The following is a 26,193-nucleotide window of genomic DNA, read 5'->3' on the forward strand; positions in this document are numbered from 1 at the left end:
TTCTGGATCACACAATTCTGGTACTGAAAATAAAAAATAAATTTAAGTGGAATATAAAAATATTTTTCTAAAGAGAAAATGATTTTTGAATGGTATAATTTAAAAAAGAATAAATAATTTATAAGGATAAAATGAAAACTTTTATATTAAGCGTAAAAAAAATCTATGAAGGTGCAAGAAAACTGTCTTAATGTATCTTGTAGAAATTAAGGTCTAAAATATGTTAGAATTGAAGACTAACTATTCATTTGGTTGATAATCTTAACTTATATGTATTCTTAGGTTTAATAGCTTGTTTTATTTTCTCATAATTATTTTCAATTTATTCCATTATTTTAAATTTAATTTAAACATGATATTATTATAATGATACTTACCATTTATTGTGTATATATAATTAGTTAATTTCGTAAAAGAATTAACACGTATTATTTGTTTTTTATACCTACATTCTTACGACAACTTTATTATGATAAAAAGAAATATATTAACTCACGCAACTGAAAAAAAATATTATAATAATAAAAAACATTATTAAATTTTATTTTTAGATGAAACATTTATAAATTCCAGGAAGGTTTGGATAAACCAAACAAGTCCTATTAAATGATATGAAATTCTATATCTTTATTTTATTAAATTCATGAAGATTTTTAGTTTTGAAAAGTAAAGATTTTACATTCTTAACTAATTAAAAATGAATTAAATAATTTTGTACTATCTCTATAACTTTTTTTACATCTTTAAGTAATAACAAGTTGATGTTTGTCGTCAGTACAAAAATATTTACTTCTTAAAAACTATCTTAAGTTTAATTTCTAAATGAATTTTACTTAAATAAATAAATTTTAATTATATGCAATTTTTTCAGGTGTTATTTTATATAAGAGAAATATAACCACAATCTAATCATCGTCTGAATTTCCCCTATATTTGTTGGTTTGATTTGAGACATTAAAGCAGATTTTAATAATCTTAATATTTTAATGACCTTATTCTTCCATCCTCAGCTTTGTCCCCAATAATCTTTTCCTCTATATTTGTCTAAAGTTTTGTTTCATTTGGATCTTTAATTTGTAAATATGTGAAATCATAATTTTTTATCAATATGAAAGGCTTCATTTAACATCAAATTTCGATACTGTATATTCTATCAGTTTGGAATCAATTTACACCTTTATAACCTTTTTGTTAAAATCAAACAATAACAATTTATCCATCTAAATAAAGCATCAAATAATTTGACATTTAGGGACATTTTTATCTGATACAAGAAACTTCACATTCACCAGTTTAAGTATATATGTTACATAATACATAAATTAAAGTACTGGTTATAATTAAAACTAAAACCAATAAACTTTCTTAGTCTTTATGCTACTAGTTGAACATTCTGAATCAGGAAATTTCTTTTCACATACAAAATAGCCATATTTTCAAACTTCATGACGTTACCTTTATATTTAGTGCTAGTCTGTGTTAAAAGAACAGTTTGAACTCTAAATAACCCCAAAGTTTGGTACGATTTGAGTAAAAATAACTGCAGAAATAAATAAAGGGTTATGATCCACAAAAGAGCTATTTTGGGTTGGCCAATAGGAGATAAAATTGTGTTACAAAGCATTTTCATTCGTTGTATGACATTAGAAAACACGGTGGGGTTAAGGACAATGAACCATTACTGCTCTTTGCGAAAATACATAATTAACAAAAGGAAAATACAGTTGCACTTGTACAAGCTAAGATTTAATCACTCTTACCCTATATAGAGTCCTTAACATTTGAATATCCTATTTTAGCAGTCACAAGACAGCAATTCAATCTCTATGAAGACAAAAAAACAAAAAGAACCTAGTAAAGATACAATCAACATAATTATACAAGGGAACAAAATCACATCAATCGTTATTGACTAGGATGTAGGTCACAAAACCACTTAACTATCGCTGAGAAGAACCCAAGTAGAATACAAGTATTCCGATAGGTGGAAGGCTTCAATCTAATGCGTGCTAAAGATTGCAGCCTAGCTAGACATCATGACATGATCAATAGCCTGAAGTGCTTGATTAGAAAAAAATCTTACATCAACATCGGGATCCTCACTGAGCTCAACCAGACTAGGTCGGATAGACTTTTCCACAACCTAAATGAAAATTATGTCACAGAATAAAGCAAAAAACAAAAAGAGAACAAACACAGAATATAAGAGGACAGAAAGCCCAATAAAGGTTTATTATCATAATAAAATTGAAGTATGAGATGCTTAGCTGCTTACAGATTGATCCACTATGGGGAAGATTGACTCCAAGACCTTTGCCACATTGAACTTAATGTTGGGGACTCTATAAGGATAAAATAGGGAGCAGTTAGAAAAGTGGTAGTAACATTACCCAACACCATAACCACGCTTAAAAATCTGGAATACCTGTCTTTAGATGCAGTAATAACAACAGGCAATAATTTTGAACAAGTGATTTCAGGTCCCATAACAGGAGCAAGCAGAGAGATGGAATGAAGTATGGTCATTCGGTACAAATAATGTGGATTAGTAATCATATCCACAACCTGTTTCATACATGCCAATACCCGTTACTTGTAAGATACATTTGGTAGATATACTAAAAAGGTAAATGGTATATTATATTAAAGGCGAATATCATAAAAAGCATCATAGACCTTAGGAAAGGGAGAGGGGACAGTTATAACAAGATATGAAGTTACTGTGGAACTGGAAAAAAAAGGACTTTGACAGAGAACGAAAAAAAGCTTGGACTGAAAGAAACCACAAATCTAAGTTTAGTTCAACTTAAAACCTATCTAAAGAAATTATTCTGTTTTGTGACCTGATGACCCAACAAAAACCAACCCTGTAGTGGTATATCGTTGGTTCAGTACAGAAGCACCAAAAATTCTAAACACTGACCCAACTCAAACTTGTTTGTTTAGTTAGGAGAAAATTTGATTTTGATAACATTGGTTTTGAACCATTAATGTAATCGGTGCCCAAATAACCAGTGCAAAATCATCTTGGTGGATAACCAAATGGGCCATAAAACTGTTCCTTGTTCATTCACAGTTCATGCTATGGTTTCGCATAATTTTCTAAAACTTCATCACATTGTAAACAATGAAATGTACCACACAAAGTATGAAGCAATAAAAGGATAAGAATGTCAAGTTGAGGATACAGAAACATACCCCCCTACACACACATTCATATAGGCATAGTGTATGATACTAAAATAATAATCTAAAGCCAAGATATGAACCTGTGGAATTATGTGTTGCATAGCCCACTCAGGACCAAATTCTTCAGCTAGGCGCTTCAAGTTGTTAGCAGCTGCCTCACGGATTGAATGAACCTACCATAACAATAAGGAGGTTAATGACCATAGTCATGTAGAAAATGTGGTTTCCAAAAGTATGCACAAACTATCAAATGGAGTCCACAAACCTTGTCCTGTAACCACTGCATGCAAAGAGCACCAAGCTTGTCATCAAAAAACCCAACACCCAATTGACTTGCCAATAAGGGTATATATTCTATTATTGCAAGTCGAACTCTCCAATGCCTATCCTCAGCAAGCTCAACAATGGCTGGTAACAAAGATTGAGATAATAAATCAATTCCAATGACCTGCAACAAAGATTTGATCAACATATCATTGCAAATTTAGATTTCTTTATGACTTTAATTTTGCATGTATATTATATAGAAGGTGGTATAAGACTATATACTCTGTACTAGAAATCGCAGCATTGTTAAAAAAACAAAAAGGAAATAAGGTTGTCAAAAGTTATAAAGCAATTTGGAAATATAAATCACTCATATATTACAAACCTGATTCACTTGATCCAGCTTGCTGATGATATTTAGGCGCACATCAGGAAACTCGTCCTTCAAAAGGGAAAGGAAAATAGGAAGAAGTTGCTCAATTGTTGCATCCTGCAAATAAGAAAAAGAACAGGTAATCAAGTATAGTTTCTTGAAAATTTTGAAAGAAGGGTTAAACATTGTCGCAGCCTTAGCAGTAGAATTAAAAGTATTAAAGTCATATCACAGTATAACCAACATAAAAGTCTTCAAAAAAATATTAGAAGTTGGATACCACAAAATAACCAGCCACGTACAAAATATACAGCAGAGAGCTCATAAAATAAATATTAAAAATACCGACGCAAACCAAACATGAAACATAGATAATATTGCATGGGCTTTAACTCTCACAGGTTACATAACACCTTGGCCTATGTTGTTGGCCAGGATACGTATAGAGTGCACTAAACTCTGTTCTTGATTCCCATAAAGTAGCATATTCATGTTAAGCTAGATTTCAAGCCCATGGTGGGGGTGTACATATATTGTTTTCTCTTGGGAATATTGGAAGTTAATATGTAATAAGAACATGAATTTCTATTCCCACTCCCCCTTTTTCCTCAAATTATTATAATTTTGAGAGATTAAATCATAATCAAATATTTGTAAAATTTAAAAAGAAATAAGACTCTTGGTCATAGTATTCTTGTAACATATATAGCTTGAAACAAATGCCTCCTAAAGGATGATTATGGTTGACTAATGCACATGCAAATAAAGTTCACCCCATTCATATCACCAAACAAACTTGCAAAAGATAAAATTACATATTTAGAAAAGAGATATTTCAGTAACATAGTTGTTTAAGGTTCAGCGGCCCATGCACCACAACATGTGAAACTGCAAAATATACAGAATGACCCAGAGCACTAAATTATGTCTAACCCTCATTTTAAACAAAAGAAAAAGGAAACATAAAAAAGTAGACTTCACTTTTTTGCAGCTAGGTACCAAAAGAAAAATTTAGTAACTTCTGCAACCAAATATTTAAGCATGAACGATATGGATAGGAATATTCTTGCTAAACTAAGACCACAACAAGTGTAAAGAACGACATTTAATACGCATACCTTTCCTAACACTGGAGCCATTCCCATTATCACTGAAGCCAAAGCAGATCGAACATGCTGTGAAGAATCCGATGACAATTCCTGCAAAAGTTGTAGCAAAGCAGTTTAGCCTGTAAATAAAAATTTTAGAATAATGAATTTCAAGACCAAAACAAAAGACACACCTTCACACAAGGAAGAATATGCTGAATTGAAAGATCTGGATTTAAAATCCTGCAAAACTTGGTCACTTTCCCGGCAGCTGCAATCCGTACTTCAGCTTCATTGTCTCGAAGCAACCGCACATAGGAAGGGACCAATTCCGTTCTATACAAAATATTAGTCATAAGAGATAATTTTAAGAAACATAAAACAGATAAAATGATAAGACATTGAATATGGACCTTAGTAAATATGAGAAAAATAGTATAGGAATCACAAGTTTTGACATTTAAGGTTTTAAACCATTAGCATGTAAGGCTCCAACAGCATGACTACTACAGCCCTAAAACTAATTAAACACAGATCACAATACAATATATTGGCATACTATATAAATAAATTATATGACAGAAAGATATGCATCATGTTTACTACTCGGAAAAAACAATACCTGGTAGGTTCAGGGCCTACAGCTTCACAAAGCTCATATAATTGATTTGCAACCATGTATCGCACACGCCATGACTTATCCTGTTTAGGGTCAAATCAGAACAAAGGTACATTAATTAAATAAAAATGGACTCAGTTTGGTGGAAACACATTCCACCAACCCTCACATACATATATAAACAGAGTAATAAAACTTAAGAATTATAATAAGTGATTATAGTATTATTCATTCTTAACAAATCTTAGAGAAAATTGTTTAATTTATGTTTCCCTTTTTGTTTACATCTTAAAGCTATTGAATAGAATGAACTGTTTTTTCATTGAATTTAGAAAATTAACGTCTTTCTTCACAAAGCATTAGAAAAAGAAGTGTACATGCAGATTATTCCAAGGTTTGAAACTCATATAATAAGGATTAAGATATGCCTCCTAAAGAAGGCCTTATATGGACTTAAGCAATGTCCAAAAGAATAGTTTGAGAGATTTATGAAAGCAATGGTTTCCTTAGGATACAAGCAAGCCAAGGAGATGATACTTTATTCATAAAGCACTCCTTACAGGTAAAAATTTCCACTACTATTGGTATATGTGAATGACATGATATGAAACAGAGAAATTGGCATTAAAGGAAAAATTGGCAAACCAATTTGAAATGAAAGACCTGGGAAAATTTAAGTATTTCCTTATAATAGAGGTTCTTATTCAAAAACATGAAATTTTCATTTTCCAAAGTAAATATGTACTTAATCTCCTCAAAGAAACAAGTAAAATAGGATGTAAATCCTCAGAAGTTCCTATTGAATAGAATCATAGAATTGGAAGTGAAGAGAGTTCTCTAGTAGAAAAAACTCGATTCAAAGATTGATAGAACACCTTATTTATTTCACACGAAACCAGACAATGTTTATGCAGTTAGTGTGTTAAGCTAAATTATGCATGATATGAGAGAAAAACACATGAAAGCAGTTGACAAAATTCATTAGAAAAATTAAAGAAGCTAGATAAATTCCACATAGTTGTAATCCTTCGTGCAATGAACCCATTCTAACAGGTCAATAACTTCTATCCATGGAAAGCCTCACAACAGAACTAATTTGTGTTCCCACTAATCAAAAAATTTATGATTATGTTGAATCATCTGTCATGGTTGCTACTCATGGTAGATGAGGTCGTGGCAATAGAGGAGGCCAAAGTGGTTGTAGCATCCTTAGTGCCCTTATTATAAAAGAATGAATAGGGGAAGAAGAATAGGTCAGACTCATATCATTGGCTCTTTAAGAACGAAGAAATCCTTTGAGAAGGAGAAACCCTTGGAAGAGATATTTCTCTCCTATTCATTGTTGTTTTCATCCTATTTAAAAAATTGTTTCTTATTTGTATTCTTAATTCCAAAAAATCCAAAACAAAATTTGTAGCATAAATCTTAGAAACTTAACATCGCTAGGTTAAGCACATAGTTTTGAGTATAGCAGAAGAAAAAAAAGACTAATTATGTCATTACTAGTATATTTTACTCCTAGAAATGCACCTGTGAGAAGTTGACAATAACCGGTAGTATATGTGTAACACAATCTTGTGGCTCCAGCAGCTTCCCGAGTGCAGCACAACCCTCCACAGCCAACAATCTAACAGAGTCTTGATCTGACAGTATTTTAAAGTTTTTACATATTTAAAAGGTCCACTTGCATCAAGGAAAAATATTATTGAATCTACAAAACAGGCTAAGGCATCTCGAAAGAATGAGAAATATGTACTCAATTACCATCCTTAGTGAGATCCTCAAAAATTGACATAGTGTCAGCCTTCAAATGAATGTATTCAACAGTTGCAGCAAACTTCCCAAGATTTGAAGCAGCAGATCTTCTAACCATAGGCATGTCATCTTGACACAACAGATTATATATTGATCTCAATTCTGTCTTTGACATTTCCGGTGCACTAGGGTAAGCAATGTGAAATAGACCACATGAAGACACTCGAGCAGTGAACCATTCACCTGCTGCCAACCTCTGAAACAAAACAAAAAATTGACAGGATGTTGAAAAGAACTATACAATACATCATTATTCATGAATATGCTTTAAGACATATGCAACCAATTAATACCACCAGAGTGCTAGATACTGAGGCAAAAGCAGCAGAGCAATATAAGTTAGATATGGGGCAAGTCATTGAAAATTAATAGAATTTTGGTAGAGAAATCACAATCAACCCTATTTATACTGGTACTAGACTCCTACTCCTAGTCAAATCAAATAAGGAAACTAATCAGGATATAATATATATACATAATATGATAAAAAAAACTTAAGAGATTATCTATTATACTCTAAAATATATTCTATGATACAATATTAATATAATGAGATACTTCCTAGATATTCTAACACAAGCTCAGCTTTGGTGCAACAGTTAGAGTTGCAGCCATTTAAGTAGCTGGTCAAAAGTTCAAGTTGTGGAATCAGCCTCACACAAGTGCAAAGTAAGCCAGCCTACAATAGACTCCTCCAAATAAGTCTAACCTTCCCAAAACCCCATGGCAACGGTTTGTAGCAACATTCTTATTATTCTAACAATCAGTCTAACATGGATACATTAATCAACAACTTTTTGGTTTCACAAGTTTACTTCACAGGAAACAATTAAAATCCAAGAAAAGTAAATGAATGTCATAATCAGAACAATAGGCACTGGAATAATGCATAAACAAGGAAAAACTTCACTTACAGAACTACAAAGTACAATCAATCAAACATAGTTCAATAAATAGTAACAACAAAGGCATCATATCGATGGAACAGTATAATCTGACCTTCACCAAAGGAATGAAATACTCAACCAAGTCACTTTCCCTCATTTGTGATCCAATCCTACAAAGTGATTCCACAGCTTTATCTCTCACACAAGTTTCCTCAACAGTGCAAAGCGTCTCCAAAGGTGGGAGCAACACATGAGCATGTTCCACTCCCCCGACAAAAGGAACAAACACCCCCAACTCTTCCGCCATTGCAAGAAGTACCTCATCATCATCATCATTATTCTCACCCAAAAAGGGTATCAACTCCCTACGCGTTCGCTCCTCCCCAAGAGCCCGGGCAATCGTAGATAGTTTCCTAATCGAGTTCAACCGCAGCTGAATGTCATCATTTTTCAGTTCATCTATAAGCACAGCTATGGGATATAGCGGCTCATCAACCATGGACATTTTCTTTTCCTCTAAAAATTTCTAGCCATACAATTAAAATCAAACTGTCAGAAAATACTACTAAATAGTCAAGCTATCATAATTTAAAGTATATATTCTTCAACAAAAAATTGACAAAAACAAAAAATTAACTTCTGAACTAATTACTACGGAATTAACAAAAAAATTTAATTCCCCTCAGCTCAGTTCAGAGGGTTATGGTCAAAATAAAAAAATAAATAAACAAAATTGCTGCGAAAATGGCAAGTCAAAATTTGTCAACAAAACCCTAGAGATAAAATCCAGAGACAGAGGAACGAAACACCATACCGTGTAGCGCAGTAATGCCGATATAATTCAAAATTTCGGTTAACTGAAACGGAAGTGAGAAGCAATAGATTGCGATACTCTGTGGAATCTAGAACAGAATCAAATAGCGGTTTCAAAAACGCGTGGTTTTATCTCGGAGATGCCAGTTATGGGCAATGGCGAGTGAGCGTTGAGAAAACCCTAACGCTTGGGAAGAGGAGAAGGACCAAAGGAGTTTCTGAGAAAACGAATCCTTTGAATTCTTGTATTTTAAACGCATGGTTGAATCAACTTTCCCTTTTCTTTTTTCAATTACGAAATTACGAAGGAGGGTTTTTCTAATCAACACTTTTGATTTTGTATACACAATTCAAACATTTTTTTTCTTTTTCACAAATTAAAAAAACTTAAATATATATCTAATAAATGAAAAACAATATAAATATTGATTGTTTAATACTTTTTTTTTATCTTAAATCATAAATTTTTTAATGTCATCTAAATGAAATACTTGCATAAAACTTCACCCTATTGTATATAATGATAATGAGTGTTTGGCTTAATTTTTGGTCATGCAATTTATCTACATATTAATACTTAAAAAAATTATATATTAATGTCTTTCATTTATAAAATACAAATTTATGCATTTTTCATAAGTCATGTGATGTGATGCAATGATAACTTTTTTTATTAAGTTGTTTAATTTGAAATAACCTTTATAAATAATCAGGATAATCTGTTTAAACTTAAAATAAATGTTTATAAAAGAAATACTTGTTTCATAAACATATAGAATTTGCTTCTTAAAATAAGGAGATAAATTGTTTATGTTTAAAATATAGAATTTGATTAATTTTCAAATTATGTGCTGGTTTTTTTAAAATGCTAGGATGACTTGGTTTTTAAATTTTAGCAAAGGAAATAATTTCTCTAACTCGTGATTCCTTTACCTAATTGACATTTCTTAAGAAAAATAAAATAAATAAGAAAATAAGAAAGAGTTCACAAAATTATATTGTTGTTTTAAATTATTCTAGTTAAAATAAAATAGTTAAATGAGCCCATATATATAAATATAAGAACTTTATGTCATTTAGTTCAAATATTTATTTTATAGTAAAAACATGTGATTTACATTAGGTGAAATATAATTTTATTGGTATGGATAAAAATATATCTCTTATATGTTAAAAATTAGTTCGAAAATCTTGATTAATGTTTGTTAATAACTAATTATTTACATTTTAATTTACATTAATTGGAAAACTATTTTTGACTAGGATAAGATGTTAATAATGATGAAAGTAAATAAAATGTTACTCGTGTTTGCTCTTAAGGTTGATTTGTAATTTGTAGTTTCAATCATATTGTAAGTAATTAATTTACCTTGGTCTGAACATTTGTTAAAGTTGGAAAACTTTTGAAAGAGTTTTGGATTTGTTTGTTGTTTTTAGTTATGTTTTAATAAACTAAAATGTATTTTAATATGTTAAAATATTCGTATATTTGTTAGGAAAGCAAGTTTAATTCATTAAAATAAATATTTAATTTATTAAAATGGTTACTTACTTTATTAAAACAATAATTAAATAGTAAGTTATCGTTTTAACATATAAATCCCTTGTTTTATTATATTTTAATCGATTAAAAATAGTTTATTACAAATTTTATATCTCTCTCATAACCAAATGATACGAAATTAAAATCATTATTTTTTAAAACACATTGTCAATTAAGTTAAGAGAGACTCTAATAAAAAAAAAATCTTATAACCTTATTGTTTTATTATTTGATTAAAAATCTTAATTTGAGAAATTTACATTAAGATTATTTTTGTATCTTTTCTTTTATTTCGTGTTGTATCACTATCCATGTGATCTTGTACATTTTCTATAATTTCGTTGGTACAAGGACATGTTGTAAAATGGAAATGATAAAGTTTGGAGAAGTACAATGACAAGTTGGATCCTAAGGCACATATTAAAGCCTATATGACATAGGTTGACCTTTTTTCGAACAACATGGTTGTACACTACAAGTGTTTACTCACTACATTGTTAGGGGTTGCATTGGAATTGTACTAGTCTTTGTCTTAGAACTGGATAGACTCCTTTGACACTTTTTGTGCAAGATTCCTAACTCGGTTTGTTGAGTGCAAACCTATCATAGTAAGCTCAATGATAACTTTATGATTTTTAGTATTTTTATAGACTAATTGCATTTCCTTGAGTTCTTTATTTTATTTTATGTTTTTAGGTTAGATTTACATTTCATAAAAAAATATAGAGTTTTTACAAAAATGACTTATTGTAGTTATATTTTGTTTGATTAGTCTAAAGTAATGTTTTAACCCTTTTATAAAGATGACATGTACTTGAAAATGACAAATGAAACATGAATGAATATTCTAAAGAGGAAAAACTTGGAGACCATAAGCTTAACTAAATAGAACCTGTAGGCAACCTTCAATAGAAGGTCAACAAAAAGCAAAGGTTTATGATAGATGGTCAACCATGTTTGAGAAAGAAAAAATATTGAAGTTAGTTAGGAATGTAACTGGGAGTTAAGGATTGTTAAAAGTTAAGTCTGAAAACCATTCAAAAGTAGAAACTCTATAAATATACAAACAAAGTACGAGGAAGTGTGTGTGAGAGTGAGTTGGCTATACAAGTCATTTTAGTTTAGTTTAGCTTTTTGTTTTATGTTTTTTTTATGATGTTTTGAGTGGAATCTATTACCTCAATTTTTACATTTCATCACTTTCATGGATGAGTACTTCTCCATTCATGACCCAAAATAGGATGAACTGGTTATGGCGACGACCACAATAGCCAAATAGCGAGTGAGGAAGGTGCTCATTGATCACGGAAGCTTGACTAATGTCTTATATTGGTTTGTTTTCCAAAAGCTGGATATCCCTTCTTCTTTCTTGGAAAAAAATCATCACATGAAGGTGTATCCAAAGACGGTAAGGGAGCTATATGCCTAGAGTCTCAAGGTCAACCCTTATTTTATAAAAACCTTGACTACAACAACGACGAACAAGGACGTAACCCACCTCGATGAGTATAACGAGACAAATGACTGGCCCCATGGGGATACCAACAATTGTATCGAGCAAGTGTGCAACACTGAGTTCCCACAAAAGGATGAGGAGGAGGTCGATCTCGATCCTAGGACCGAGTTTGTGGAGAATCAACCATCTTGATAAAAGTGTAGCTTGAAAACCGACTGGCCAATGTATGAAGGTTGGTACATTAATTGGACAATCTTTTCGGAAGCATATTGAAACGATATTGTTTAATAACTTTGACCTCTTCGCATGGAGTTCGACGGACATGCTAGAGATTGATCCTGACTTCATATGCTAAAAGCTTACCATACTCCTACATGTAAAGCCCATAATTCAAAAAGAAACTTGGGGAAGCCATAGGTCTTTGAGACGAAGAGATACACAACATATTGTTGGATATCAATGCACTCCCCAAACATCTACAGGAGAAACACCTTTCTGGTTGATATACGGGGTAGACACTATGATTCGCGTTGAGCTTACATAAAGTACTTTTTTTTCTTAGATCAATTATTTATCTCCAATAGAGTTTTTTTGGTTAATGTTTTAATGAGACTTATTCTTTTGAAATAAAGTTTTTTTTATACATAACTATTTACAATAATACTTGTTATAAGTTGTTAATTGATATAAAAAAATCAAACAATACTCTTTAAGATCAAATGATCATCGAATCAATAATGTTTGATCGAGAATCAAACTATGCTCAAGATTTTTTTATAGATAAATAGCAAATCTACATAAAAAAAACAAATGTAAATTATAGTAAGAAGTATTGCGATCATTTTAAGTGGATAAATAGTCATTTTTACTATTTTTGTTTCATGTTTTCTACGTATCAAAATAATAGGGGTGACAAAGCGGCGTGGGCTATGCGGGTCGGTCCGTGACCCGGTAGTAAAAAATGCGGGACAAACTCAATTTTTCAACCCACTGACCTGCTTCAGTCTGTCCTGCATAACCTACAGTCCGCACGGGCCAACAGCGGGGCAGGGCGGGCTGGCCCACTAGCCCACAAAAAAAAATAATTTGTGTGTTGACTTGGGTTGGGCTTGACAGTGATAACTTGGACTGAAAAATAATATTAAGGTTTTTGAATAACTATGTTAATTGTAGTGGTGTTTATATTTAATGTTTTTGAATTAGCTATTTTTAATGTTTTTGAAATGGAAGAATATTGATATTTGATTTTTATCTTAATTAAATTATTGATGTTTGACTATGTTTGAAATGGAAGAAAAAAATATTGATGTTTAATAGTAACAAATATATAAGTTCAATTTGACAATTTTTCAAGAGTAAAAGGTAAAAAACATTTTCATTGATTTTTTTTTTTAAAAAAAAACTAAATGCGGGTTGCCCTACAAACTCGCGGGCGAACCCTTATGCGGAGGATAAATAATCTAGCTTACTTCATTTGATGGGGCGGACCAACCCAACCCACATTTTATGGCCCAAGTGCAGAACAAGCCTATGCGGGACAAGGCGACCCGCTTTGCCATCCCTACAAAATATAAACTTCAAGGTTAAAAAACCTAATTAAGGAAAAAAATATAAACTTGAAATGTGCATATAAATTCATTTTATATGCTTAGAAGATAACAGTGTTATATTCAAAATATTAAAATTTTAAAATATAAATAAGAAAATAGGAATATAGAATATGTCTTCATTTTGTTATAAAAGAAATAATATAGATTCTATATTTGCAATAAAAAGAGAAGATTTTTTTTTTAATTGTAGTGTAAAGTAATACTATAAGATGGATAAGTAGTTTTATTGCCTTTATTTTCTTTATTGTTATACTAGCGGGAACACGTGCACGCAGTGCCGGTGTATCTGTATTTTTTTTCTTCTATTTTTTTAGTATTTTTTTTATTTTTCAAAAATAATTTCTCTTAATAACATTAAAATGAGAAGTTAAAGAGTATACAGTTAAAGAGTAGTGTGTATCCGCATTTTTTATTTCTCTTTCTTTAGTATTTTTTTATTCTTCAAAAACAATTTCTCTTAATAACATTAAAATGAGAAGTTAAAGAGCATACAATTAAAGAGTAGGTTAATAAAATAGTGGAGAGCGGTAATTAAAAGTTACATATGGTAAACAGAATGAATGAATTTTCAAAATTTAAAATTCAAAATTACTATTTGAATTCAAAACCGTCTCTCAAGATAGAAAATAATTAAATAGAATTTGAGTTTCATATTTTTTTTATAATTTTTAATATTTTATTAATTATGGGTAAAAATATATGTATTTGGTAATAGTTAAAATTTATTTAAAACTACAAACTCAACCGAAAAAATAATTAAATAGGATTTGAGTTTCATATTTTTTTTAATAATTTTTAATATTTTATCAATCATAGGAATTAAACCAATATTTTTCATTAGGTCTATAAACAACCAATAATATATGACAATCATTACAATACATATGACACCATTAAATAATAAACCAAAAATTAATCCTCAATTGTTTGAAAAATATTATATACAAAAGAAGAAAATGCAATGAAATCTGCTTCTCTTCTCTTCACCTTGGACTCTTGGACCTGTATAGAGACTCGTTTAAATTGTTCCCATCTTTCGCATCCAAATCTAATGTTCCTTCGTGTTAGAACCTTACGATTGGGAGAGTGAGGACGACAATCCTTCTCTGATTCCTCTATTTTGCTATGAATATTAACTTTCTACAATTAACAAATAAAAAACAAACAAAATATTAGTATAACATGTAAAACACACTCTCCAGTTAAATAATAACAAATAAAATAAATTTTAAAATTATTTTATTAATTTTTGAAATTATAAAATGTCCAAATAACCAAAATAAATTAATACAATAAATTATTAAGTAAAGATAAAATGAAAAAAAAATTAAGAGCAGTTAACAGGAGAATAAGAAATGACACAATGATGAGAATACAATAATAAAATTAAATATTAATATAAGGATAAAATAGGAAAAAAAATAAGAGTAGGGAAATTCCCTATATATAGGTATAGATATAAGTATAAATAATATATAATAATTTTAATTAAAGAAAATAAAATAAAGAATATGTAAATAAAACAAGATCTATTTATTATATATTTTTCTAAGTTATAGATATAGTTTAAAATAGTAAAATTATATATTGATTGATTATAAATAATGAAAGTAGGGTTGTGTAATTTGTGTGAATTTTTATTTTCTTGTGTTATTAAAAAAAAAGTTTGTATGTGATGTTGTGTAGTGAAAAGTTAGTGATTATGTTGGCGAGGAATCACAGGAAATTAAATGAGAAGGGTTAGAGAAAAGGGTTAATGCACGCTGCTGGGGTTGAAAAGAAGGTGGCGCGGGTCGTTCCACGCGGAGGCGCGATTGGAAGTGTTGATGGCATCGCCGCCATAGCCGCCACAACTCTACTCAATGAGCCTCCATTTTAGAGCCTCAAAACCCTTCTTAACCCTCAAACTGCGCTTCCTCTTGCCCTTGCCGTCTTCCTTTTCCTTCTGCACATACGACGCCGTTGTGAACAACAACCGCTCGGTGGTGCTTTTCCGTGCCGCGGTTGCTGAACCGGAGTTGCTGGTCCGGGTTCTTAACACGGTTAGAGACCGGCCCGTGGCGGCTCTCCGGTTCTTTCGATGGGCCGAGCGTCAAACCGGGTTCAAGCGATCTGAATTGGCGTATGCCGTTATTCTGGACATTCTGGCGCGGAACGGCTTGATGCGGTCTGCTTATTGCATCATGGAGAAGGAGGTCGTTAGAATGGGCGGCGGTCTGGTGGATGTATTGGCTGACGGCGGGGTTTCGTCTTCCGAGGTATGTGTTAAGCTTCTGGATTTGTTGCTTTGGATTTACGCGAAAAAGTCGATGGTTGGGATGTGCTGGTTGGTGTTTTATAAGATGGTTGGTAAGGGGTTGTTGCCCGATGTGAAGAATTGCAATAGGGTTCTGAGATTGCTTAAGGATACCAACGTGGCAAGGGAGGTTTATAATGTGATGGTGGAGTGTGGAATGAGGCCTACAACTGTTACGTATAATACAATGTTGGATTACTTTTGCAAGCAAGGGCAGGTTCAGCAAGCTCGGCAGCTTTTGCTTCAGATGCAGAGGATGGGGTGTTCGGCCAACGAATTGAGTTATAATATTTTGGTCAATGGTTTATCTCACGAGGGGGAGTTGGAGCAGGCTGAGGAACTGATAGAGGAGATGCTGAGATTGGGACTCAAGGTTTCGGCTTACACTTATGACCCCTTGATTCGTGGCTACTGTGAGAAAAGGCTGCTTGATAAAGCCTCGAGTCTTGGAGAGGAAATGTTGAGTAGAGGAGCTGTGCCTACAGTGGCAACATTCAATACAATCATGTATGGGCTTTGTAAGTGGGGAAGAGTGAGTGATGCTAGGCAGTTGTTAGATGTAATGGTAAATAAGAATCTGATGCCGGACTTGATTTCATTCAACACTCTAATTTACGGTTACAGCAGGTTGGGAAATTTAGGGGAGGCTTTTCTCTTATTTGTCGAGTTAAGATACAGAAGTCTAGTTCCCAGTGTCGTGACCTATAATACGCTTATTGATGGTCTTTGCAGATTTGGGGACTTGGATGTTGCCAGGCGGATAAAAGATGAAATGATCAAACATGGGCCTAATCCTGATGTATTTACTTATACAATTCTTGTTAGAGGATTTTGCAAGACGGGGAACTTGCCAATGGCTAAGGAATTATTTGATGAGATGCTGCATAGAGGAGTGCAGCCAGATCGTTTTGCATACATAACTCGAATAGTAGGTGAGCTAAAGCTTGGTGACCCATCTAAGGCTTTTGGTATGCAGGAAGAAATGCTATCCAAAGGCTTTCCTCCTGATTTGATTACTTATAATGTCTTTATTGATGGGCTCCACAAGTTGGGAAATTTGAAAGAAGCAAGTAAACTTATGCAGAAAATGCTCTACAATGGAATCGTTCCAGATCATGTAACCTATACTAGCATCATCCACGCTCACTTGATGGCTGGGGATCTTAGGAAGGCTAGAGTGGTGTTCTATGAGATGTTGAGCAAAGGGATATTTCCATCAGTTGTCACTTACACAGTTCTAATTCATTCATATGCAGTTAGGGGAAGGCTGGAAGTAGCTATTTTGCACTTCATTGAGATGCTAGAGAAGGGTGTCTATCCAAATGTGATCACCTACAATGCTTTAATCAATGGCCTTTGCAAGGTGAGAAAGATGGACCAGGCATACCATTTTTTTGTAGAAATGCAAGCAAAGGGCATTTCTCCAAATAAGTATACTTACACCATTTTAATAAATGAGAACTGTAACTTAGGCCATTGGCAGGAAGCTTTGAGATTGTATAAGGATATGCTAGATAGAGAAATTCAGCCTGATTCATGCACACATAGTGCTCTGTTGAAGCATCTAAACAAAGACTATGAATTGCATGCAGTTTGGCGTCTTGAGAATGTTATTGGAGGCTGTGAATGAATTTGTTATGTAAGGATGAAGTAATGATTATTTGTTATGCTCAGTTTGTCATTCCCACATGGCTAATGAGTAAAAGACATCCCTACATTTGAATGAGTTTTACCCTTTGAGGTTTACATTCTGTGGACTGAATAATATATATTTTTCGACTGTCATGGTAAGAATCCCTATCTCTTCTTAGATACATAATGCCTTATATAACTATTATATTCCCTTGACCCTCATCCATTATCTAATTTGTTACAGGTTGAAGATGCTTATGGTGTTCCCGATTATTAAGATGGGCAGCAGACTTCAACTGTTTACATGTTTTGACATGATATATCCTCAGACTAGGTAATACTTGGAAGAGTGGGGAATTTATCAGTTAAGGTTCAAAGATCTGTAACGTTATGCTTGCAAGGCTAGAGGTATACATATAAAGCTCAATTCTTCTCAAGATATTTCAAACAATTTTATGACATATCTTACACAAATTTTTATTCATTTTTCTTAGTCTATTGTGGGTAAAAGGAACATTTTGACGTGATAGTGCATATTCTTTGCATTAAAGTCTTAATTATCTTTTTAAGCCTAGTGATACACCTTTTGTATTCCATCACAATTTGTACAATGAAAGGAAAATAAAAGATAGACCTTTTCTAGTTCCATACTGCATTTGAATGCTCAACAATTTTTTCATCACTGTATTGTATCTTAGCTATTCAGAAGTCTCTTGCCTCTGTCAATAAATTATTTTTTATCAGTTACATTCTTCATTTAAATTCTCTGCATCTCTTATTCTGTAATTAATGTCCTTCACAATGCTTCTAGTTTGACATTATTCAGTTATTCAGACTAGAAATACATAAATTAAAAAAAGTAATACAGTCGACAAAATACTGAAATAGTATGGGATATTGAGATGATGTTGTATTCGATAATTATAGCCCAGAGAGTTCAATAACCAAACACTGCATTAAATTTTAACGCAGCTCTGAAGTTATGATTTCATTTAAAATGGAAACTGGAGTTACTTTGGAGTGTTTTGATTTAAATTGCTTGCTAATTTATTATGTTATAGTTGAGAATAAGGAGTTTTGGAGAAAAATGAAGGTTGAGGTGATTATTCTCAACTGATCTATTATTAATATAGAAAATATGCAATCTGAAAAGCAAAGGCTGATAAGAAAACCTAAACCTTGGGGGACCCTGTAGTATTGACAGGTATAGCAAAAAAAGCTTTAAAAGATATTCTAGAAGACAATAATTAACTTTTTCTAACACTTCCCCTCAAGCTGGAGTATATAGATTGTATAGGGCCCATCATTGATTCGGTTAGAACATCTACAACTTGATCATTGGAGCCCCAGTAAATTCAGTGCTAATTTCTTTTGTTCAGCAACTTTTCTCTAACAAAATGATAATCTATTTGTATGTATCTGGTTCTTTCATGAAATACGACATTAGATGCAATGTGAACTGCTACTTGATTGTCACAATACAACTTCGTTTGTTGAATCTCACAAAGTTTCAATTTTTGGAGAAGTTGTTTGATCCACACAAGTTCACATGTGATTAAACACTAGATCAAACAACTAGATCAAAACGATTGTCTTATATTTAGCTTCAACACTAAATCAAACAACTACATTTTGTTTCTTGCCCTTATAGAAAATAATATTGCCTCCAATAGGTACACAATACCCATTAGTGGAACATTTGTCTGTAGGAGTACTTATCCAATTAGTATCACAATACGCAAAGTCAAAGAGGAAACAAAAGAGACTTAAGAAGGGAACAACCAATGATAACTCAAAAGATTGTTAATGGGATGAGGATTTTGGATAGAACGAATGCCTTTGCAAAGATACTTCTAACCTTTCACCAAAAGGAATTGCACATTTAAAAGTCACCAGAGTCTCTAGTATTTGGGTTCCATGGATTGCTAAAGCAAAGTACAAAGTTGAAAGTCTAGCTTCTTCCACTACTTAATATTCTTTGATGAATTCACTGATGAAATTTCTTTGCTACCATTTTCAAGGTGATAATAAATCTTTGGCCAAGGGATCTAAGTTCAATAGATGTAGACCAAGATATGTAATTTTTTCCCTTGAATTTTTCTGATGTTATTGTGGGAGTTCCAAAGAAGGAAAACACCTCTCCAAACGCAATGATATATGGAGAACAAAAGAGGATGTTCAGTAGGAGAATAGAAGGGGCCTGGACACCAACATACCACCAAGATAAGGTTGGAAAATCTGAAATGAGGGTTGAAACATGAAGTAAAAGAGTCAATGAGACTGAAAGAGAAGGCACAGGATTGTTTCTGTCATTGGAAGGTAGAGTATACTCAGTGACCACTAGGGTTGTGCATCACTTGACAAGGCACACTGGATCCGGTGTTGGTCCAAGATACTGTAGGATTGGAAGTGATAGGCTGAGCAGTGTTATTGCGGTGCCTGTGTGAAAAGAGGGAGTAGCAGTGGCGCCCGTGCGAAATGAAGGAGATTGAAGCCTTGGGTCCACGTGACTCGACCCTACCTAAGTTAGTGAAAAACCTGAATCTTCTTTCTTTTCTTACTTTGCAGAGAGCGTAAGCCCAAGTGTTTTTTCTTTTAAAAAAAGGAGTTGGGCCATACAACCCGACCCAAACCAAACATTATGACAGAATATTGACCTAGGCCACACTACCTGCCTCGAACCAACTATCTTCTTCACAGTTGTGCAGTCTTGCTGCTATTTTTGTTCTTGCCGCTGTTTCTGTTGCTGTTGTTGTTATTTCGATTGTTGCTGCAGATTGCAAGTCCACCCTACCCACAATGAACTAGTAGCTCCTTCATTATTAAGTATTAAATTAGCAACTCCTTTTATATATTGTATTTTTTTTATATTATCTATATGGATTTATTTTTATTTGCAGAAGCTTCCGCAATAGCCTGTTATGGCTTCTGATATATTTTCATATAGGGTTTTGGATCTCCTATATTTTCCCGTTATCCGATATTGATGATATTGATAACCCTGCTATAATATAGACACACACACACACATATATATATATATATATATGTGTGTGTGTGTGTGTGTGTGTGTGTGTGTGTAAATCTAGATATTCTTGATTAAATATAGTGAGTGAACAATTTCTTAATATTATTTTGTTTTCTTTGTTTAGGAATTTCATAATTTTTGAACTCTGGTTGGTTGTACCCAAACAAAGATAAGCTCCTTGATTCTTCTATATAATCTCTATCCTCCCTGCCCCCACCACCTTATTTGCTTTCTACTATATCCATTCTGTTGTAATTATAGAAATAAGGTGTAAATTTTATAATCAAGAATATCTAGGTTATATACGCATTATTAGGAACATTTTTATTTATTCTGGTATCATACTTTATTATTAGAGGATATCAAATCTCTTCTATCTATTTATTGTATTGTTCCAATTGCTCACTATAAATAAATTGGTGTTGTCTCATAAACACATTTTCAACTCAATGTCTCTCGCTTTCCTATAGTTTAACACATCCACACATATAGGCTGGTTTCATGATGATCTTTTTCTTTTTATTTGAAGACTTCAATTTGAGAAAAGTATAATCCCCTTCATGGAGAGGTGAATGTGTTACGCTTTAGTCCAATTTAATATAGATGACTTTTGTAGGGATTTTCTTTTCCATTTGCAATGATTCTTGGTGTGATTGAGAATAATTTTGAATCTCTACTAACAACTTTGTGACTTATAAGATGAAATAAAGATACTGATAATTCAAAACTAATACTAGGCGTGTTTAAAAATTCATTCATCTTGTAAGGTCCTAAACTTAATTGATTGTCCAAAACTCGCTATTGGTAATACTAAAAGTTGTTCAATAGGGAAAATGTCCTTATGAGGCTCGTTATAATTGTTTTCCATTGAAGGGAAGTACATATTCATTTTGTAGGATGATCAAATGTAATTTTTAAAATTCAGTGACATAGTAATGCACTTTAAGCCATCTCTCAAGGGATTGGGTTTCTTCTTTAATATTGATCTGTAACCTATCACTGAATCATATTTTCTCATCATCAGAAGATTTTAGCCTCTTGAACACTTGTTGTCAAGCTTTTTGAACAAGTGGTATCATATGATTGAATGAAAGTATTAGAAGTTATACAATGACAACGTTATTTTCTCATCCTTTTTTATTTTATCTAGCACACAAACATTTGCATCTGATAGCATATCTTTGCTTAGGGTAACTTTTTTGGTTATATTATATAGTGATTTGAGACTTAAGTATTTGATATTTTAGTAAAATGCTTTAGAGGATTTTAACAGGCTCTATTTATGCATCCACAATCCTTCATCCACGCTTGAACCGTCTTCATGGTCACGGTATGAGTAAGCAATCTGGTATTGTATTTGTTCTTTCTGTATGTATAAAAGCTATTTCCAGCAGTTGTTCTGTTTGTAGCCTACTGCAATATGTGGCACACTTTGTACTCCTCTAGTAACAAAGATATGAAAAGAGGATAAATAAAAAAAACTCGTTATTATGCTGTAATAGGCAAGGTTGTAAAAGTGCCAAGAGAAGAGGTTAACAAAAAGTGACATTAACAAACATATAATATTTTCTGGCAGGAGAGTAACATCAATATCCTTTTTTAAGTCATTCCAAGAAGACACATTTGATGGTTCTCTGAGAGTTTATAAAGAACAAAGCATACACAATAAAAAAAAAGGGATAAATATGAAGATTAAGAAACTTGATTGTCAAGTGAAGAAGAAGGCATTTTGTTAAATGTGAAAATAGACATTTAGGATCCGTTTGTTTCATACGAAAGAAAGGCGGGGAATGTACTCTGAGAAAGTAAAGCACAAAAATCAAGAAAAAATATTGAGAATAACATGCGATTCGAGAACACTAATCACTTTTGTGTTTGAAATTTTTCTTGCAGATTTGTGAATAAAAGGCGAAGAAAGATACATATTTGTAATAAATATTTATAATTTATTCTATTATTCTTTTATTTTAAACTTAAATTATTATTTATTTTTATTTAAAATAAAATTACATAATTAAATATAATATAATAATATTTAAAATAAAAATATTAAATGTTAAATAAATTTATATGAGAAAAATATATAATAATTAATAAGTACTATAAATTATAATTATTAATAATATTTAATATGAAAAAATAAAGATAAAAATAATAATGTTATTTATAAAAAATATCAAATATTTATAATTATAAATATTTAAATATTTTTTATTAAATTTTATATTATTTATCAAATAGTTCTAATATATTACCCAAAATAATATTTCAATCACTAAAATAATATTTTAATTAAAAATAATTATAATTTATAGGTAAACAAATTAAATTATTTTTTTAATATTTTTTAAATATAAGGTTAATTTTGTAAATTTATGTTTTTATCAATTAAAAAAATACAATTTTAATTATACCCATCACATCATTCATAAACTTTTCCTACACTTTTCCCTATATTTACCTTAATCAAAACAACATCACTTTCTTCACATTTTTCCTTCAAATCATCTCAAATCCTCTCCCTCAAATCCACTCTCTAATCCAAACAAAGCATTAGGACACCATCACTCCAACGATGAACAAGCATATTTGCACTAAGTAATAAGCTACAAACAATTTCACCCAAATGTTTATTATTTATTTCCCGTATATTATTTTGTTGGGGTGTGTGATGGTAAGTAGACTGATGTAAAATGTCACGTGTGATTAAGAGAGTAGAAATAAGAGACAATTTTTTTTGGCGTTATCATTTCGTAAAATTTTGATTACCTTGCTAAAATGATTTTTGATTTCATTAAGGAAAGACATAAAGATAAACAAAAGTTTAGAACAATATTTCATTAGATAAATTCAATTACATCTAGAAAACTCATCAAATAACAAAATATATAAAACTAAAAGACTAGACATAACTTGGCTCGTAAATATCATAATGGATAGAAAAAGTAGAGTTACATCGAGATTTAAAATGTTCAGGAAAACAAGACCTAATATGTTTTTCTAGTTGACATGATTCACATTCTAAAGTTGAAGTCTGCTAAGTTCATAAACCATCTTTAATTTTGACGTGAGGATGACCTAAGAGTTCATGTAGTAGTTTAGTAGATGAGTATGCAACACAAGACACAAGTAAGTTAGTATCACGGTGGTATAAGCCTATAGATCCACATTCCTTATAACAAAAGAGTAGACATCAAATGTTACTAAACAATCAATGATTTGGTTAATTGATTTAAAGAAATGAGACTAAAGTGACATGAAGGAACAAAGAGGTCAAATTTAAAGTTTAAAGAAGGAGAAAGACAAGCTTGACCAATTCCTTGAGAGGTTACTATAGATCCGTTGGCTAGGGTTATGACATGAACTGTTTTAGGAAAGGAGAGAAATGAATAAAGAGATATTACCAGAAATATGATAAGCATCTAAATCAATCATCCATGGACTATGACTTTCTACACAAATTGTGAAATGCAAGTTGTTGACAAATTGGAAGTTGTAGATGATTGTGCTAGGTTTTTTTCAACCTCAAATGTTTCTAATATTCTTCATTAGAGAACTTTGGTTAAACAACTTCATATTTGGTGTTGATGAGTAGAATGGTGGTGGTCCATGAACAATTTGGAAAATATTAGTATAACTTAAGAATAAAAGATAAGCAGGGAAAATCAAGAATAATATTACATCAACCAAAGCAAACTATATTGAAGCTTATATGATACCATGAAAATTTCTAAACACGAGAGAAAAGTTGTGCTTGGAACTAATATGAGAAACTTTTTTAATACGTGTTTATGGTAAACAAGCTTTTCTAAACATACCAACGTTGTACAACATCCAATGATGGATGGGTTTTAAAGCATGGGAACAAGTTTTTTTAGAAATAATTAAGCACAAATTAGATATCATTGAACAATGAAGAACAAGAATACCATTAAACAAGATTTATAACATAATGGAAAAGGAATGGTTGAATCAAACTTCCTTCTCAATTAAACTACACACAAACACAGGATGGTTTGTTTGTTTATCTCGTCTAATTCGCTTTTATTTTGGAAAGCTCTTTTTGGAAGACATTCTGGAAAACTTATTTTGAAAAATACATTTCAAAATGTATTATTTCAGGAAATATTTTCCAGAAATACATTTATTGAATTCCGAAAAGTATTTTCTGGAAAGTTCTATTTATTAAATTTCAAAATATGATATGGAAAGCTCCTGAAAAAGATAATCTGGAAGTCATTTATAAAAACAGGTAAAACAATTTTCTTAAAAAAATTGATGGGCTGGAGGAATTTTTTTGATAGGGTGGAAAAATAAACACCCTAAAACTCACAATGAAAATAGTTTGTTTGTGTGAATTTGCATTTTAAGTGGGTCTTATCCTTTTGTAAAATTGTAATTGGCCAACAAAGCTAGTTCAATGAAACACAAAATAGTTTTTTTAATTAAAGTAATAATTAATAAACATATTCAAGTGCCCCAAAGATCAAAATTAATACAACAAAAATTAAAATTCGGGTAGTTCACATGTTTAAACCTAAATATCCACTAATTGGATGTGTTGAATAAATTTTATTTGAAGTTATAACGGATGGGATAAAAAAATTCATTGATTTATTTGGATCCATTATTAATTTAATTAAAATGGATTCATTAAATAAAATTTAATTCAATGTTCATTGACAACTTTTTCCATAGATGCATATCTAATCATTTCATAAGATTTTTTTTTTAAAGAAAACTAAAAATAAATTCTTTATTTTTTTAATTTAAAAAATTAATCCTATAAAACAAATTTAGAAACATATTTTTGAATAAAATTAAAAGAGTAAATTTAAGAAATACATAAGCATAAAATAATTGGTTTCGTGAATTTTGATATTTTGAGTATTGATAGAGGAATCAATTAAATTTTAAGAAGTAATCACCAATGCAAAAAAGTCTCTAGACAACGATTTTTTTAGCTATTAGACCGTGGTTTTGTAATTGTAGTTTATTAGCACGTAGTCTATACAATTGGAGAATAGACATCGATTTCAAACCGTTGTTTATAAGTCACATCTAGATGACAGTTCTTTTGAATAATCACAATGTATAACGAAAAGCAAATATGACTATAGAATACATAATTAAGGAAATAAATGACAATTTTGGACAAAATCGTCGTCTATTCCCTTACTTGAGAGTGCTTAAAATTATACATGGTTGGGGTATATACAACGATTATGATCCAAAACTGACCTCTATTATGAGAGTTTTTTTTTTTTAATTCATTATGTTTTATGCATTTCCCTTCTTAATTAACCTGCTCATTTAAAACCCAGCTAGATGCGTAAATTTAGACACATTCAAACAAGAAAATTATATATATTGATAAATTATTACAAACACTAATACATATATGTATTACAAACACTAATGCATATTCCTACCTATCTAATTCCTATACTATTCATTAACTATCATAGAGTTATAGAAAATAACGAAATATGCGGTCCAAACATTTCTGACATAATCTAGGATTTCCAAAGGCAGTGGTTGTTCATCCATAAAAAAACTGCCTTACAAAATAATATC

The 26,193-nt window shown here is 31.3% G+C and overlaps 2 protein-coding genes across 5 annotated transcripts; one reads left to right on the top strand and one right to left on the bottom strand.

The window, feature by feature from the left end:
- Nucleotides 1-1,661: 1,661 nt before the first annotated feature.
- LOC137806262 (serine/threonine-protein phosphatase 2A 65 kDa regulatory subunit A beta isoform-like) lies at nucleotides 1,662-9,394 on the bottom strand. Of its 2 annotated transcripts, none has more exons than XM_068606268.1 (13): nucleotides 9,053-9,394; nucleotides 8,351-8,764; nucleotides 7,301-7,547; nucleotides 7,067-7,179; nucleotides 5,540-5,619; nucleotides 5,112-5,253; nucleotides 4,948-5,028; nucleotides 3,842-3,946; nucleotides 3,455-3,637; nucleotides 3,270-3,362; nucleotides 2,426-2,565; nucleotides 2,276-2,342; nucleotides 1,662-2,143 (listed from the first exon to the last, which is right to left on the bottom strand). In XM_068606268.1, exons 2-13 carry the CDS (start codon nucleotides 8,741-8,743, stop codon nucleotides 2,024-2,026), a joined length of 1,764 nt encoding a protein of 587 aa, XP_068462369.1. In that variant the 5' UTR covers nucleotides 8,744-8,764; nucleotides 9,053-9,394; the 3' UTR covers nucleotides 1,662-2,023. The 2 variants fall into 2 exon arrangements, with proteins under 2 accessions (XP_068462369.1, XP_068462370.1); XM_068606269.1 differs by having other exon boundaries at nucleotides 8,351-8,754; nucleotides 9,053-9,345.
- A 5,895-nt stretch (nucleotides 9,395-15,289) lies between these two features.
- LOC137806263 (pentatricopeptide repeat-containing protein At1g22960, mitochondrial) lies at nucleotides 15,290-20,996 on the top strand. 3 transcript variants are annotated; one of them, XM_068606273.1, is made up of 3 exons: nucleotides 15,290-16,583; nucleotides 16,689-17,743; nucleotides 17,833-18,331. In XM_068606273.1, exons 1-2 carry the CDS (start codon nucleotides 15,523-15,525, stop codon nucleotides 17,584-17,586), a joined length of 1,959 nt encoding a protein of 652 aa, XP_068462374.1. In that variant the 5' UTR covers nucleotides 15,290-15,522; the 3' UTR covers nucleotides 17,587-17,743; nucleotides 17,833-18,331. The 3 variants fall into 3 exon arrangements, with proteins under 3 accessions (XP_068462374.1, XP_068462373.1, XP_068462372.1); XM_068606272.1 differs by adding an exon at nucleotides 20,741-20,996 and having other exon boundaries at nucleotides 15,356-17,743; nucleotides 17,833-17,996; XM_068606271.1 differs by adding an exon at nucleotides 19,610-20,481 and having other exon boundaries at nucleotides 15,379-17,743; nucleotides 17,833-17,996.
- The last annotated feature ends 5,197 nt before the right edge of the window (nucleotides 20,997-26,193 follow it).

This window comes from Phaseolus vulgaris, chromosome 3 (assembly GCF_000499845.2).
Source record: "Phaseolus vulgaris cultivar G19833 chromosome 3, P. vulgaris v2.0, whole genome shotgun sequence".
Taxonomy (NCBI): domain Eukaryota; kingdom Viridiplantae; phylum Streptophyta; class Magnoliopsida; order Fabales; family Fabaceae; genus Phaseolus; species Phaseolus vulgaris.

Excerpts from the sequence above, each read along its gene's own strand:
- LOC137806262 (XM_068606268.1), bottom strand. The coding sequence starts at position 8,743 with ATGTCCATGGTTGATGAGCCGCTATATCCCATAGCTGTGCTTATAGAT. Across the intron at positions 5,254-5,539 it reads GTAGGCCCTGAACCTACCAG|AACGGAATTGGTCCCTTCCT; the intron begins GTATTGTTTTTT and ends TATTTTGTATAG. Across the intron at positions 5,029-5,111 it reads ATATTCTTCCTTGTGTGAAG|GAATTGTCATCGGATTCTTC; the intron begins GTGTGTCTTTTG and ends CAACTTTTGCAG.
- LOC137806263 (XM_068606272.1), top strand. The coding sequence starts at position 15,523 with ATGAGCCTCCATTTTAGAGCCTCAAAACCCTTCTTAACCCTCAAACTG.